General features: G+C 40.1%; 2 protein-coding genes across 2 annotated transcripts in view; both read right to left on the reverse strand.

The window, feature by feature from the left end:
- Positions 1-1,889, reverse strand: part of LOC100187139 (HSPB1-associated protein 1) — a 5,060-nt gene extending 3,171 nt beyond the window's left edge. The window contains exons 1-3 of the mRNA XM_002119723.5: positions 1,697-1,889; positions 994-1,206; positions 635-729 (exon numbers count right to left, since the gene is read on the reverse strand). Coding sequence (XP_002119759.1) covers positions 635-729; positions 994-1,206; positions 1,697-1,874 — 486 coding nt within the window. The 5' untranslated portion in view covers positions 1,875-1,889. The remainder of the gene's footprint in view (positions 1-634; positions 730-993; positions 1,207-1,696) is intronic.
- Positions 1,889-17,143, reverse strand: LOC101243233. Its single transcript, XM_026838861.1, has 19 exons — positions 17,006-17,143; positions 16,517-16,635; positions 15,669-15,839; positions 15,359-15,456; positions 14,650-14,928; positions 14,091-14,272; positions 13,693-13,842; positions 13,192-13,481; positions 12,535-12,753; positions 11,911-12,062; positions 11,610-11,666; positions 11,238-11,377; positions 11,025-11,120; positions 10,473-10,563; positions 6,735-9,780; positions 6,198-6,385; positions 5,408-5,531; positions 4,773-4,969; positions 1,889-3,637 (listed from the first exon to the last, which is right to left on the reverse strand). Exons 1-19 carry the CDS (start codon positions 17,012-17,014, stop codon positions 3,465-3,467), a joined length of 5,781 nt encoding a protein of 1,926 aa, XP_026694662.1. The 5' UTR covers positions 17,015-17,143; the 3' UTR covers positions 1,889-3,464.
- Positions 17,144-17,279: the final 136 nt, after the last annotated feature.

Below are 17,279 nucleotides of genomic sequence, written 5' to 3' on the forward strand. Positions count from 1 at the left end.
GAGTTATAACACGAGTGTTGCACACCATACATGGTGGCTTCATACACCTCATGCTCACTGTCGAGTTATAACACGGGTGTTGCACACCATACATGGTGGCTTCATACACCTCATGCTCACTGTCGAGTTATAACACGAGTGTTGCACACCATACATGGTGGCTTCATACACCTCATGCTCACTGTCGAGTTATAACACGAGTGTTGCACACCATACATGGTGGCTTCATACACCTCATGCTCACTGTCGAGTTATAACACGAGTGTTGCACACCATACATGGTGGCTTCATACACCTCATGCTCACTGTCGAGTTATAACACGAGTGTTGCACACCATACATGGTGACTTCATACACCTCATGCTCACTGTCGAGTTATAACACGAGTGTTGCACACCATACATGGTGACTTCATACACCTCTTGCTCACTGTCGAGTTATAACACGAGTGTTGCACACCATACATGGTGACTTCATACACCTCGTGCTCACTGTCGAGTTATAACACGAGTGTTGCACACCATACATGGTGGCTTCATACACCTCATGCTCACTGTCGAGTTATAACACGATGTTTATCCTCAGCATACTTGGGGTTTAATACACAGACATGTGCTGTGAGTCACATACATACCTGTAATACAAGGTTGTATCCATAAGTATCATAATGGCAAACAGTATGAGCTCCTTGGGTGCCAATCCATATCGCACTGTCTGTTCCTTCAGTACCTGGAAGATAAACGATATTTGCGATACAACACAAACTTCTTAGATATCTTGGAATACGACAGGGAAGATGAGAATAATAAAACAACGAAGAGAAAGGAATTAGCAGCAAAACAACAGTTGTTAAAACGCGGTAAAAATAAAAACTACTAGAAAGTCTTAAATCTCATTCACAACAAAGAGAAGGGAATTAGCATTTAGAAATATTCACAATGAAAAGACAGGATATATCGACAAAACGACAATCGTTTAAACAGATATAGTTACCTGAAAATCCAAGGTCTTTCCATTGAATAAAATCCAAAACCTCAAAATCTTGAACTTCGTTAAATAAGTCTCGAACGTAAATATAATCAGCGTAAACCCATTCGTTATTTAAGTCAATGTTGAATGAGTTTTGGTCGTTGTTTGAATTTATAAGTTGTATGAAGTCACTTATGGTTATGTTGATGTATCGACATTCCCCTTCCCATTGTAGATCTGGAATTATTATTATAATCAATTTATGTTGATAGAGTTTTATATATAATCGGCCAACTTTTTCCTAACTCAGGTCCCATGACATGCCTCACTGTAGGACCTCACCCATATAGAATGTGCATTTACAATGTTGGAGTAATGAACCAACTCTGGTTTAAATCCCAGGTCCCATAACGTGCCTCACTGTAGGGCTTCACCCATATAGAATGTGCATATACAATGTTTGGGTAATGGGCCTAAATCCCAGGGCTATGGTGTATAGGTTAGTGAGCATGAGATATATCTATCTACAGGACTCTCTTGATCTTAACTAATAAACCTTTTTCACAACCAAATTCTTATCCTATTATTTTCGGACGATTTGTAAATTATTTGCCTTTTTTTTATCTTTGGGACATTATAAGAAATATTATTTTGCCAATATTAATTGTCTGTCTCTTTAGCAGACAAACTTAATAGTTAATGTATTATAAAACTACTACCTACTAACTTTCCGATTGTTTCTGGCCAACACGAGCTTTGATCTTTTTATCTCCTATCATCCCTTGTAGGCGATTCAGGTCCAAACTTGAAACTTTCCACTCAAACACTTGGTTTACATTACGAAACACAACTGGGAGCTCCAACTTTTGTTCCGACAAATATTTCTTTAAATTAAAACTTGCCATTCTAAACAACTAACCTGGTAAGAGGAAAATGTGAATGTACAAAAGCAAAGGAAAGCTACAAAACTGTTTTCGGTATATGGTTAATATAAAACAGATGTTCTTTAACCTTTTAGCCACAGCACACTTGTTTTTGGGTAGAGCAACAAATTAAAAAAAGATAATGTTATGCTCTTTCATAGAAATATTCATGGTTTCTAATACTTTTTCTTACAGCACATTTGGCTCACTGGATCTGTTTGTAGCACAAAACATTTTAAAAACTTTTACATCTACAATTTTACAAAACACAAGCTGAAACGTTTTCACAATTATTGATATTTAGTGAATGTTACTGTATCAACAGTATGTAACAGCATGATGTAGCATATTCATTGAGAAGCCTTGGTATTACATGATACATTGAGGTCATTATTAAAGTAGGATTTCAATTTGAAATCCAGGAGATGTGGGGAACATGGTATAGGCAACAAAAACAAAAGGTTTGTCAGAATACTTTAGCAGTTTTACAAAAAAAACGTGCCATACCATTTCTGGAAAAAATTGCTTATTTGTGAAAGTTACCGCACCAGTATTTCAGAGCTTAAGAAGCCTTGAGATTGGATAACAGATTGTTGGTATTAATGGGAGGGAGGGGGGGATACAAGTTAAAAAGCAACAGAACACAATAGATTTGACCATATAGTTGCAACCATAGTAAAGATATTTGTGGATGTTTAAAACAGCAAAGAGGCAACATATTTATAAAGGCAGGGAAGTGACAGGTAGATATACAGTTACACCACAGGTTAGAGAAGCAATGACTTTTACCAGGTAGGCTATGCTTGCTTGTTCTGGAATGTCGTTTTACCATATGTAAATAATCTGGGTAACAAATTCGGGTCAATGCATCAAAAAAGTGGATCAAACGTATAAAGACCACCATAGTAGGCACCTATACAGGAACAGTTTTATTTTGATAGCTAAAATTTGTCTAGCCACCAAATCAGTAACGAAAAACGCAACAATTTAAAACAAAAATAAATGAAAACATTTTAATTTTAATTAAATGCTGAAAATTTATTGTAATGAAATATTGAAACTTTGCATTAAAACACAATTTCCATTGTTAAGTCACAAGCAACCAACAAACACATCTGCTGTTCGCGATTCTATAACATTATTTTGACACTGATTGGTGAAAACAGAAACATAATATTTGCACCAAGTCACAGAAAGCGGGGATTCATAATTATCAGGTGTATCTCTAATTCTCTAGAATAATAGTAGAGATACCTAGATAAAAGTAACCTGTTCATTACTGATATGTTGGTTTTCTTAAAAAATAAACTACCAGAATATAGACAGACACAAACACTTCAAACCCCAAGTCCACAGCACAAAAGGAACGTCTTTTCTACTCCCTCCAGCAACCTTAACACCAGCACGTTCTATCCTATATGGGTGAGGTCCTTGAGGATCTGGGATTTAGACCAGAGTTGCCCATTACCCCAACATTGTATATGCACATTCTATTCTATATGGGTGAGGTCCTACATTGAGGCATGCCATGGGATCTAGGATTTAAGATCAAAGCTGTCCCCAACCCCGACACTAGCATCGTTGTACGTTGTATATTTTCATGATAGGGCTGAACCTCTGCGTCACATCTAATTTATCACGAGCCACGTTTTCCTCGAGTATTGCGCCGATGAATTGGTTTACGGTCGCTACGGCAACCCCTGCTTTACGTAGTGCCCTCCAGTGGTGGATCTTGTGGTCTTGGTCTGGTGATGAAACATAGAAAGCATATTTGAGGATACTGTAGCATAGAAAGAAAAAAAAAAATTGAAAAATTATTTTCACAAAAACTTGTTGAATGTGTTTTATTTAGGATTCATTTCTTCATGGGTGAAGTTCTATATACAAACAAATACGCTGTGGTTAGGGCTGTGAATTTCCCTATTTTTTGTTTAACGGTTTACCGTTCAGTTTTACCCGGTTAACCGATACAACTGTAATCCTAATAAAAGTGCCTTGTTTATCGATTTCTTTTCGCGAATTTAAAGGCACCTTTATGGCGTACGTATGGACTATGCTTGCAATACACGCGCAAATGTCCTTAAGGTCAAAGTAATGCTTTCTTATTCGTTTTTAAACCTATTCTAAAACACCTGCGGGCTAAATAATCAACGTGTGAATTGCAATTATGACGCAAATAATCCACGTGTGAATTGCTATTATGTCGTAATCAATTGCCAGATCAAACAATCGCTATTATGATGCATGAATCCATGTGTGAATGCCTGCTATTTCGTAATAAACACGCTGCTTGGCTGAGGGAAACATTTAAGTTGTGTATTACACCAATATAATGTTGCAAAACTAGTTAGCCTGCGGTATTAACAATCGAGATTGACGCTGAATCTCCGTTGTAGGGCACTATCAAAGCAACAGCTTCCCTGCGCACTATGTCTTATCGCAAAGAACCAATTAACGATCGGGAACACATGCTTTTCGTGTAAATAAGACAGATATTGATATACGTTTATGCCCTGTGACGTCATATTTCGGTTAACGACTTGAACTTTCAGTTGGCGGTTAACCAAATATGTTCGGTTAACCGGTTAACCGTTAACTTTTCCACAGCCCTAGCTGTGGTGACTAAAACTTAGTTGGCCACATCCGGTATTGCGTGATTACCGTCACTGCCTTCTTCTTGCAAACTCTTATTTGCCTTTTTCTTATCAATGTCGTTTTAGCATACGAATGTGAAGTCTAGCCGTTCATATAAAATGATCTTGAATGAAACATTGCCACTATCGCTACAGCGCCGCCATAAATAAAAATTTACAAATATACAAATGCAAATAATATACAAATGCCATTTATAATACATGTAGCATTCTCACACAGACTTACCAACCAGGACAACCACATGTCTTGCGTTCTGTGCGTGTTTCAATTGCAATTGTATCGCTGTATCGAATACTTCCGATGGAGTCGGGTCGTGCCCGTCGCTCTCCACTTGGATGGTGGAACGTGGTTTGTCATCCAACATTCGTAACACCGCATGGGAGAACTTGAATTGATCTTCAGTGGAGGAAACTTGGCTTTGTCTGAATAATAATGATGGTTGTTGTTTATTATTGGGGTTGTGTTATATAGGGGTGAGGACTTACACTGAGCCACGCCATGGGACCTGGGATTTAGACCAGGGTTGGCCCATTACCCCAACATTGTATATGCACATTCTATTCTATATGAGTGAGGTCCTACAGTGAGGCATGCCATGGGACCTGGGATTTAGACCAGAGTTGACCCATTACTTCAACATTGTATATGCACATTCTATTCTATATGGGTGAAGTCCTACAGTGAGGCACGCCATGGGACCTGGGGTTTAGACCAGAGTTGCCCCATCACTCCAACACCCAGAGTTATATACATAATCTCTAAAGTTGTAACCTTCATCTCAAACATGCTTTGCCATAATACCTCAAACATTAACCACTGTCTTATACTTAATACAAAGCAGTAATAAAATATAAACTCACTTAATGTTATGAAGATGGCTCCGTATATGATGGTACAACGCCAACCGCCAAACATTACTACCATTGCTCCTCGATGGGAGGTTTCCTGTGCTTACTAACCATACAAAGAGTTGGAAGAACACAGCTGAAAGTAAGAGGGTAAGAGATTCAAATCCAGGCCAGGGTTGGAGAACCAGGGGCACAAAACTATACTTGGCTCTTTGTGTTTGTATAGAGACTAACACGTTTGTATGGAACTGGGTAAAAGGTGTTTCAGACTGAAAACTGGGGTGTTAAAACATATGATATCCCCTCTGTTTCAAAAGCTAGGGTGACATGTCACCCAGCCAATGTTACGCATATGACCTAACTACTACATTCGCATCATAGGCGTAACATCAGGAATCCTGGGTTCAAATCCCAGCCAGGGTTAAAAGAACCAGGGATCCTAGGTTCGAATCCAGGCCAGGGTTGGAGAACCAGGGATCCTGGGTTCGAATCCAGGCCGGGGTTGGAGAACCAGGAATCTTGGGTTCGAATCCAGCCCAGGGTTGGAGAACCAGGAATCCTGGGTTTGAACCCAGGCCAGGGTTGGAGAACCAGGGATCCTGGGTTTGAACCCAGGCCAGGGTTGGAGAACCAGGGACCCAGGCCTGGCCAGGGTTGGAGAACCAGGGATCCTGGGTTTGAACCCAGGCCAGGGTTGGAGAACCAGGGACCCAGGCCAGGGTTGAAGAACCAGGGACCCAGGCCAGGGTTGAAGAACCAGGGATCCAGGGTTCGAATCCAGGCCAGGTCAGCAGACACTCACCATGATTATTAAGCATCACGCTTGCAGACACCGGTATAATGATCCCACCTTCACCATTTAGTATGTTCAAGTACTGGTGGTCACGAACAGCACATGCGGAGTCAGCTTGCACGAACTGCACGCGGGCACCGGCGCATTTAAGCAAACCAAGGTAAGGCAGGGAAGGGAGGAGTTCGAGGTCACCTGACCTGGTATATAGGATTTCTATTGTAATGTTATGTTAACTTTTAATTAAAAGGTGGCATGATGTAGGCTTAAAGCTTTATGCTGCTACCATTGTGGGCGTATGTGTCATTGGGCAAGACAACTAACGGCAATTGCTCCAACCCAGTTGTCACTAATTGTTTTTTTAAACTGTCAGCAATACATAAAAACAATCACCCACAAAGTCTCATACGTGGTGTAAGTTGTAAGCGGACAAGGATAAACAAATTATTTACAAATCATTAAAAAGACAGTCCTTTGTAGTAAGTATAACATAATTACCAGGCTACTATATACATCGCATAGCATTTTACGTCCACAATCCTTTCTTACCTGATAACAATCCACAAATGTTCTGGGGGTAAAACTTTATGCAGCAGATCCTCGTTGACGGGGATTCCCCCTCCCTCTGATGATGTCATACGTGTGATGGCGTTGGTGACATCGTGTGGATGGAAACGAACCCCTTTCAGCGAATGAAGAAGATCTTCCATCTCGGAGCAATCAGGGTGTCCTCGAGGGTTAAAGATGTAAAATCGGGGGCCCTTGGGGGGAGGGGTGTTGCCAGGTTGGGGTTTAACATGGGCCACAGAACGGTTTTCCAACGAGCGACTTTTTCGGAAGGTGTTTTCATAAGTCGTTAGTTTCACTTGTGTCTCAGGGGATTCTGAAAGCAACTCGGCAGTTTTCGAGTGTGAGTCAGCAGATTCAGCGATTTTTGAAAGTGACTCAACACTTTTTGATGGCAATTTGGGAGGTTCTGATGGTGAATCAGCAGATAATGGTGATTGTGAAACATCACTACTTAATTGTGACTCAACATTTTTGAGAAACGATTCAACAACCAGTTTTACGAACTTTTCAACTCTGGTTGAAATAACAACCGGTTTCAATTCAAGATTGTCAACTTTTTGCCGCGTTAAGTCCGTCATCTTCTCCAAGATATGTTGAACCTTACTTGAAGTTGGGATGGTTGGTCTTGAAAGAGTTGATAATTTATTAAGGTTCAAATACGATGTGTGCATGTTAGATTTCATATCCTCAGCAAGGTTATGGTCATACGTATCATCCAATGTTGGGGTATGCGTTTCCCTTACGTCATCTGAACTAACTATATCCTCAACTTCTGAAGAAACTTTATCAAACGTTTTACCCAATTCTTTAGCTGGACTTGTCGGTATATTTGTATCTTCTGTTTGTAGAAACTTTTCTTCTTTTGCTTCTAGCTCCAATTTATTCGAAATTTCATCATTTTTTCTTAATTTTCCAACTATTTCAACATTTTTTCCCAAATTGTCATCAGATTTTACTTTTTCTGATGATTCTTCCTTTGTTCTGGATGTTTGAAGTTGAAGAGCAAGTTGAAGGAGGCGAGAGGAGAGAGCAGAAGATGAAGCATCAGTTGCAGAACTCCTCACTTGAGATAAAATATCATCGATTTCGGACAAAAAGTTTGGGTTAGTGGCAGGAGCTTGCTCCATTGAGGCAGGTGCTTGCTCCTTACATGTGGGAGATGGAATTTTGGATGTTACAGTTCGTTCTGGCAATGAAACATCATCAATAGATGAAAGATTCTCTTTCCTGGAGGTAGAAGCTTGGTTTTTATATGTTGGAATTAGTTGTTTAGACACTGGAGCCTGAGTTTCAGGTTTAGGAGTTTTATCCTTTGATGTAGGAAATAGAATCTTGGATGTTGGATCTTTGTAGACTGGATTCTGTTCTCTAGTTGTGGCAGGTGTAGTTGTGTAAGTATGAGCTTGATATCTTGGTATATAAGTTGGTTCCAATGACTTAGGTAGTCGTTCTAACGCTACATAAGCTTCAGCCATGCTGGAAGTTAAAGAAATATCTTTAAAAGGTTTGGTAAAAGTGGGGAAGGCATAACTTTGATCGTGATCAACAGAGGATGTTGGTTTGTGATCCTCTGATGCAGGAAGATCTCGTTGATCCGGATGTTGCGTTGCATTGACTTCTTTGAAGATCTTCTTCTCTGATCTTCTCTTCTTTAACTTTTCCCGCATCTTTTTAATGTAATCTTCAGATAACTCCATTTTGGGAAGATTAGAATTATCTTTTTCCTCCACACTGATACCAGCAACATCCTTATCTTCGCTACACTTCTCTCCAAATTTCTCTTCACCAAAGTTTTCAACATTTCCGACCAAACTTTTAGTTAAATTATTGTTTTTATCTTTCACACTTATATGGCCATCATCTCTATCTTTTACAACAGGTGTCTTGTCTTCTGTTTTATTATTTTCGAATAAATCGATTTCGATCAAATTACGGTTTCTATCTTTTGATCCCATCTTAGCAATATCTTGATCCTTTAAAACAGGCATCTTGTCTTCTTTTCCAACATTTTCATGCAATTTAATGTGAATCAAGTTATTGTTTCTATCTTGTGCTTTAGATACAGCTGGTGTAGCTGACAAAGTATTCTTAATTTCAACAACAAAGTTAGTATTTGGCTGCAAAGTGGAAGTTTCAAATGTTTTTACGATTCGGTCAGAAAATAATCGACCTTTCCCCAAACCCTCACTCAAGGTGCTACCTGCGGTGGTAGTTACCTTCCCAATGCTCCCTGAAGCGAGTAGCAGGTGGGTATTGTGGGTGAGGACCCCACCTTTGGGGGGGAGGGGGTCGCTCTGGGGGTGGGGCTCTGTCTGGAGGTGGGTTCCTTTTTGGTGCCCTGTCAAGGGGAAGGGGTCTGTCTGGGGCCCTTTGCGGGGGTCTGTCTTGGTAAGGGGGTCGTTCTTGGGGTAAGTCCCAGGAAGGATGCCGAGTTTCTGGAGAACGGAACGGGCGAGCTCGGAAGGGTCCACCTCGGTGGGGTTCGTAGCCCCATGAATCGGCCCGATGGGGTTCGCGGCGCTCGTTTGGGCCATGGTACCCCTCGTGCCCCCTATGGTTGGGGTAATCATGGTGTTCATGGTAATATTGGGGTCGGTAGGCTTCCCTGGGGTCTTCACGGTACCTTTGGTGTGGAGGGGCTGAATCCGGGGGTCTCTGGGGTTGGGAGGGGTGGGAGTGAGGGTTGGGGGACCACCGTGCCAGTATGGGTGGACTCTGGGGTGATGGGGACCTTTGTCTGGGCCTTGTTGGGGATTCCGGGTAATATAGGGGCCTCCTAGGCGGTGAGGGGGGACTATCCCTGTATGGTGGATACGATTGGTGGGGCTGGGTAACAGGGGGGCTCCTAGGGTCGTATGGTTGCCCCCTGTGGTCGATTGGGGGGTCTCGTGGGTCGTAGGGGTCTTGCTGATCCTCGGGCTTGGTATCTTCCCATCCAGAGGTAGAAGAGCAAGGTTGGATGGTGGGAAGGGATAGGAAGGGAGGCGGAGGTGGCGGGGTGATGCGGTCCTCATCTTCCTCCATTCTGTTGGATGGAGCGTTGATTAGTGTTATGATATACAGGGGTTGTTGTGTATGATGCATTATGTGGAAATAGAAGTTTGTTTTCAAGCTATGTTTACCTAATAGTTTAACAGGATAATGTGAGATCCAACACTTATGTAGATAATGTGGTAATAGTAATGTTATGCAGTGGTAGCGTATATACTATTGGTGCTAGCATTAGGCCAGGGTGGGTAGACTTACTTTGGGAGTTTTGTTAAGTAACAACATGGTGTATACCGTTGCTACAATGTATATTCTATTTGCTAACTAATTTTAATAGAAGTTTTAAAAATTATATCAGAATAATTGGTTGAACTAGTTCATATATATTCTTAAAATTGTTATTATAGTAGGATGAGGGAAGATGGGACACCTTTAGCACATAATACCCAAATATCCTGACCGTGTTTTAAACAATTAACAACGGTCTATGGGAGTCATGAGGATATGGTTTAATAATTTTTTGAATATTCTTTGTTTACTACCAAATGGAACAAGAAAAAAGAATGAAAAGGTGTCCTATCTTCCCCCACCCTACTATATACATAAACCAATGTTAATTTATGTTAGTTAACATTGTTTAAATGGACTAAATCCACAAAGGTGACATGCGTAAGTTATTCTTAGTTTAAATTTCATCGGCAGCTTAATTATCATACATGATGCTTGAACCTTGTGGTGGGGTCTTCTGTGATGTCATAATAGGGCTTTGTTTGGTCGTAGAATCAGGGGCACAAGGTGGGGAAGCTACCGAGTGGGACGCCTGGGTGGAAAACGGGGTTAGATAAGTAATAGTTTTATGTCTAAGAACAGGTGCTTGTATTGTAACCAAAGGATACCAGGTTCAATGCTCGATACTGCTACCATTGTGGGCGTATGTGTCCTTGGGAAAGACACTTTGCAGACATTGCTCCAGCTAGTGGTCAGTAGTGGGTTGTAGAAGTCTCCGTGTTATGGTAAGGCCTAATCTGGATTAAATCCCAGGCCCCATAGCATGTCCTTACGCAGGTCCTCAAGTAGAGTGCACTTATTTTTGACAAATATATGAAGCATAGAATGTCCTTACCAAGTTGATGTAAGTTTTAGATTATTCATTGTTTTCCCTTCATGTTTCGCGTAGACCATACACTTATTTCCCTTCATGGACCCCAAGTAGACCATACATTTATTTACGATTAAACACTTAAGCATATGAATGACGACAACAGTAGCGATCCCACACACCTTAGCTTGCTCTCCCCCTTTATCCTGCATATCGTTCATCACTTCTCTCAAATCAGGGAATTCCAAACCTTTCTCATCAACTGTCTTGGCAAGCGCCTGCAATAAGGTATTGCATGGGTGAGTAAAACAGTTTGCACGAATGAAAATATAAAAATGCTAAATCAAGATACAGTCAGTGCCAACCCTCCTTACCTACATAGACATCATATATACCTGTAGAATATTCTGCGTTGTCGCTTGAATCTCGCTGTTTGTTGAATCGGCTTCGGTTGACACCCTACTGCCATCTTGTGGTTTATCCTGCAGCACGTTAGCGAGCAAGTTCGCAAAGTTTTGCAAAGATGACGGAGTGGCTGAACATAGACACAATATAAAATAGTAACAGAAGCAATATAGAATGGCTATTACGAATTTTCTGATATATATATATATATATATAATTCTATTTTTTAATATAAAATTTTAAAACTATGTTTTGAATTTTTGACTATTTTTACTTTTTCGTTTTTTATAAAAAAAAAATTGGATTAATTTAAGACAAAAATTGTCACAACAAAACTGTGGAAAATACAATCACATACTAACCACTAGATGGGGTGGTCGTGCTAACGGCTGAACTCCCTGTGTCCCCACTACTGCCACCTAATGATTAAACTGGTGATTAGAAACAATTTGAAGTAATTTCAAAAAATGAATGTTCTTCTGGTTAAAGTAATGTTAGCGCGCCACAATGAGTATGCGAGACAGTGTCTTGAAACCAATTCAAGTTAATTGGTAATAACAATACCGCACAAATTAAAGGTAATAACATGACATATGATCTAAAGAGCACCCTGGTTTCCCACAAAACACAGATTATGCCTGGTAACAATAACACCCACAATACCTTGTTTAATCTTGTTATCCTCCACAATCTTCCTCTCTTGTTTGATCATCATTCCTCCTTGAGCCGTCTTGTTCCTGAAGAGGACCTGCCTCACCCATCTCACTTTCTCCATTGAGGAATGAGCATCTTCCGTAGTGTCCTCTTTCCATGGGCTGCGGGTGTTAGGTGTAATTAGGGGGGTTCATGGGGTGGCATGTTACCCCAACTTTTGGAACATGAGTGATATTGAAAATGCTGTTAGAGGTGGTTGGTTTTTTTTATGCCACCCAACATTTAACATCCGAGTTCTACACTTAAAACAGTTTCTACACTGCTGTTAGGTGTCTATGCAAAATAATCAATGAGGTTTTCTATGTTTAACTACAAGTAATGTGTTGCTTGGTTATAACCACCTCAGATTGTATTCAAAAAAACAAAAAAAACATGAGAAACATTGTGGAAAAAAGTCCCTATGTATTAACCCATATGTGTGACTATGAGGTCCTATACTACATATAAAGCTAATGTGTCTGAGATTTAGCATGAAGTTGGCCAATATACCAGCACCAGTCACCCATATATCCTGAAAATGATAACCCCTAATTTCTGTTTTGGTTCTATAGCAGGCTATAATAAAGTTCTCACCCATAAATACCACGCAGCATCGACTTAATTGTGGAGTCCCCTTCAAACGCATAAGGGCAATCACTAGTGGTTTGGAAAGGCACTGCTTGTCTGAATACAATGGATAGTTGACCCTGTTGTTTCATATCCTCTCTCCGTTTCAACTTATCCATATCCATGGTTGGTTTAAATGTTGAACCAGTGGTCACGTGGTGTGTCACCTCGTACCGAGAGCTGAGGCTGAGGGTAATTTTGGGTTTGTGTTGAGTTTTTAATGAATTATACAGGCAAGGATTTACAGTGTGGCATGCTATGGGGTGTTGAAATACTTATGCTATCAAGTCCCCCGTTTACCACAATATGGGTGTATTTTAATAGATTGATCTGCTGGGTTAGTTTATACACGCTAATAGGACATTTAATTACAACACAGCCCCTACTATATAACTATACCCAAAATAAAGTTTAAATTAACTTATATTCAGTTGCATTAAATGGACTCTACTATGACAGCTCAACATCTAAAGTTCACAACTAACTGATAATAATAAGGCAATGCTTTTATTACACACAGACCATAAGCCCCACAAATCTGGACAACCGCAAATATTACATCCCAAATTACACATATTTTATTGTATTAAATTGACCCCAACAAACCCCACAAACCCCACAAACCTAAAGTCAGGATGTTGCATTAGTTCCTCCATATCTTCCGATGTTAGCACGACCTCTAGTGGTTTAAACGAAGGACGAGCGATCTTCGGCCTCGTCTCCAACGGAGGTTCGATCGAGATCTTCCTCTTTGGAGGTCGGGGGTCGGATGGTGGGGTGATGACCTCATCAGTGGTGTCATTGATGACGTCATCATCGTCCGCACTAAATGTCGCTTCCTCGTCGCTCTCAACACCGGGTGTCCCCGCCCGCTTTAACCTTGAAGACGAGTTGCTACGGGATACCGACTTTTTCTGGAAGGCATAGAAATGTTATACGAATATAAAAAACATACTGCGTTTTTTCATATCGTAGTTAAAATATTTGAATAAAAATTTACGTTTTTATACCGGAGGGGCCAAATTCATGTACTTGTCAAATAAATATAAAATATAAGTTTTTGTAATTCCTACTAGGCACAACATAACATACAAATTTATCATTTCCTCTTATTGCCCAAGTCACCTTCATCTTTGGTTTATAATAATCCGTCCTTGATTGATGAGTCATCGCCCATAATGATGTCATCTTCCCCAGGAACTTCTTGGAGTTAGTGTGGGAAGGAAATAATGGGTCGATGGTTTTGTAGTGGCTGTGGAGAAGCTTCTCAGAGGTCTGGGGTGTAAGAGGTTATGCGTCAGTATAAGGCAGGGGTTCCCAAACCGCGGCCCGCAGGAGCAAAATAAATGACACCATGTCTTCTCACAAGTTACTTGGTATATAACTTTAAGCGCCCAAAATGATAGCAGCATATGTGGCTGTGCCAGCTTCTTTTCCTACCTCCCTTAACTGCCGTTCCACCACCCTCTACAACCTCCCTAATATCAACCACTGCTATTCCACCACCCTCTACAACCTCCCACCTGTAACTTCTTCTTATCTTTCAAAACCCCCAATAACCGATTGATTTGCTCCGGCACCAAAGATCCGATGGATGCGGGATCAATATTAAGATTTCCGAGTTTCATCTCCAGCTCCTCGGGAATCCTCGCATCCTCCCGAAGATCTTTCCTCTTCCGATTCACCACAATATTTGATCTTTGCTCTGAGTAAGATAAAAAATCATCTTTTTAATGATAAGGTACAGGGTCCATGAAGTACTTAACCAGCAAAAAATCAAACCTATAAATTGTATTTTGTGGCAGTTATTTAATGAAGTTCACATTGTGGCTTAAATTTACCATGGCATGCCTTGTAATGAGATATCACCCATATAGAATACAAAAAGTTTAAACTATTATAAAAAGATTGCAGTATTTGTTGGATGTTGGGGTAATAGACTTCCATAAGCGGTCTCTAATGATCCTGGTGTGTGTTCAAGACACAAATTGGTTCAACACAGTGGTCACTAATGTGTTGTCACACTGGGTGTCTGGTTAATATTCCTACATACCCCTATATTACCTTCAATCACAAACGTACCATTAATTTTAGATGCGAGTGCTTTTGGGGTAACAACGACAGCATACAGGAAGACCTTTTTCATCTGTGGGTCAGCGACACTCGGTACAGCCAAGCCCATCTTATCCATAGTTAACCCACTCATGGGCATCAAGTATACCATGGAGGAGAACTTCAGTTTGACGGCACCGACAGACACATTCTGCACAAGGTGCGCGATAAGCTGCCTGAACTTGGCGACACCAGACTCACTTGAAGGCACGAGGTGGAAAATGCTGTAGTTTCGTCCTCTGTATATAACTGTGGGTGGGTTGGTGTTAGTTAAATATACATAGATAACATGGGTGTACGGGGTAGGCCCTGCAATGGGCAATTACATATGTATACATGTATATACAGAACTATAGGAGCCAATCGTGGATATTTATGCATGTCACAGAATATTTTATAATTTTACAAAGTAAGGCCGTGCATGTGAGATTTAAGTAAATAGTAATAATGCTTTACAAAAGTGTCAACAAAACAATAACCTTAAATTGGTTGCACCACTTTTCACAGGTGTTTAAATATAAGTTAAGTTGTATTTGACCGACACTTCAGAATTTTTGACAGCTATTTTTACAAAGTATCAACGAAACAATACCCTTGAATTGGTTGCACCACTTTTCACAGGCGTTTAAATATAAGTTAAGTTGTATTTGACCGACACTTGAGTAAAAGTGGAACTCACCGTTATATTTCTTGCCCGATTTATTGAGCAGGGACGGAGGCAACAACCGTGAGAATTTATCAACGGAAAGACAATATTTCACGTTCATTGTTTTATCCCTGAATGAATATATATCATATTAAAGGACTGGTCTGGATTCAAACCCAGAATCACTGGTACTCCAGCCCTGGCCTGAATGCGAACCTAGGAACCCTGGTTCTTCAACCCTGGCCTGGATTCGAACCCAGAATCCCTGGTTTTTCAACCAAAAACACAAAATAAAACTAACCACCATTTGAACAACCACAATCAAAGCAGAAACATAACTTACAGGAAAGCGATATTAATCGCTGTATCAATCTCTGTTACGAGTTTCACCGCGCAGAATTGGCCCCCTCTCACCAACAAGCGACCCTCCCACAGATTATAAACCCCCCTGTTTACCCCTAAACCGGTAGGGGAAGTACCTGATGGACCCGCATCAGCTTCAAGTGCGGGGTTGCTGGGTAAAAAGGGGATTTTTTAAACTACAAACTGTTTAAAATTTTTTTAGCGATAAGACTTTTCAAAGTTGGTTGATTTAGATAAAAATAACTCTGACTGCAATATGCGACATTACTATTACCATTCAAGTCAGAACTAGTTTTATACGAAATTGAACAAAGGTTATTAAGACTAGGAGAAAAGTTAAGTTATATAAGCTATGCAGTTTAATTTTAAGTTTGTTTAAGTCTTTTATCTAAAAAATGTAGTTTTTATCTCTGGCATGTTTTAACGATTGTCGTTTTGTTTCTAACGCTAAGTTAATTAATTGATCTTCGCTATCAGATTTAAAGATAAATCAAATATTCCATACACATATATATATATAGTAGGGTAGGGGAAGATGGGACACCTTTTCATTTTATATTCTTGTCTCATTCGGTAGAAAATAAAGAAAATTTAAAGAATTATAAAACCGTCTTCTCATGACTCTAATTGTTAGTTGTTTAAAACACGATCAGAGTATTTTGATAATATGTGCTGAAGGATCTCCATCTTACCCCACAGACTTTATCAATATTATAGTCTACTAACAAATAGGACGAGAAAACATAATGAAAAGGTGTCCCATCTTCCCCCACCCTACTATATATATATTTCAATCATTCCCCTTATTATGTTTACACAGCCACCCACCTGTCTTTGCGTTGAAGTGTATTCTCATTCACCGAGTAATTGAAATGTAGAATGGCATACGGGATAATTTGGCGTGGCCGGTTCAATACATCTACATCTCCATACTCATAGATGTAATACTGAAGGACGTGGAAAATTAGGTGGATGGTTAACTGGCGTGTTAAAGCATGAAACACAACAAACACATAGAGTAATGGGCACTTAATTGTTAAACAAATTTCTACAACTTGTTCAATTGTAAAATTTTCCTAGGTGTTTTTTCAACCTTTCATGGTTCATGGCCCCTTTTAAAAACACACAACACTCGTGGCTACATCAATAAAATAACCTACATTTGTTTTACCTTATTTACGTTTGTAATTTTATTCACCACTTGGCAGTAATCGGCCACTAAAAAAGGCAATAACATGGGGCATGGTACAAAAGCTTGGTGTCCAAAAAGATAGGCCATATACAAACAAGCATGTACATATCCAACAGTGCATGTACCTGTAACATCTGGTAAGCCCTCTGATGACTCGCCTTAGCTTGTTCTACAGATACTTTCAATGTATGGCAGTCGAACAATGGGGTTGGTTCTTGTGTTGTGACACTTAACCTGCATTCACTGACCACCTTGCTTTTGCCCTGAAGTGGAATTATGGGTTAATAGTGAACCATAGTTAAGCATACAATTTAGTCACACAACTCTGCAAAACTAGGGCCTTCAGTGAGGTCTGGGGACCTGGGATTTGGCCAGAGAGAAATTTGGCAAGAATATGAG

Source organism: Ciona intestinalis, unplaced genomic scaffold (genome assembly GCF_000224145.3).
Source record: "Ciona intestinalis unplaced genomic scaffold, KH HT000122.2, whole genome shotgun sequence".
Lineage (NCBI taxonomy): Eukaryota > Metazoa > Chordata > Ascidiacea > Phlebobranchia > Cionidae > Ciona > Ciona intestinalis.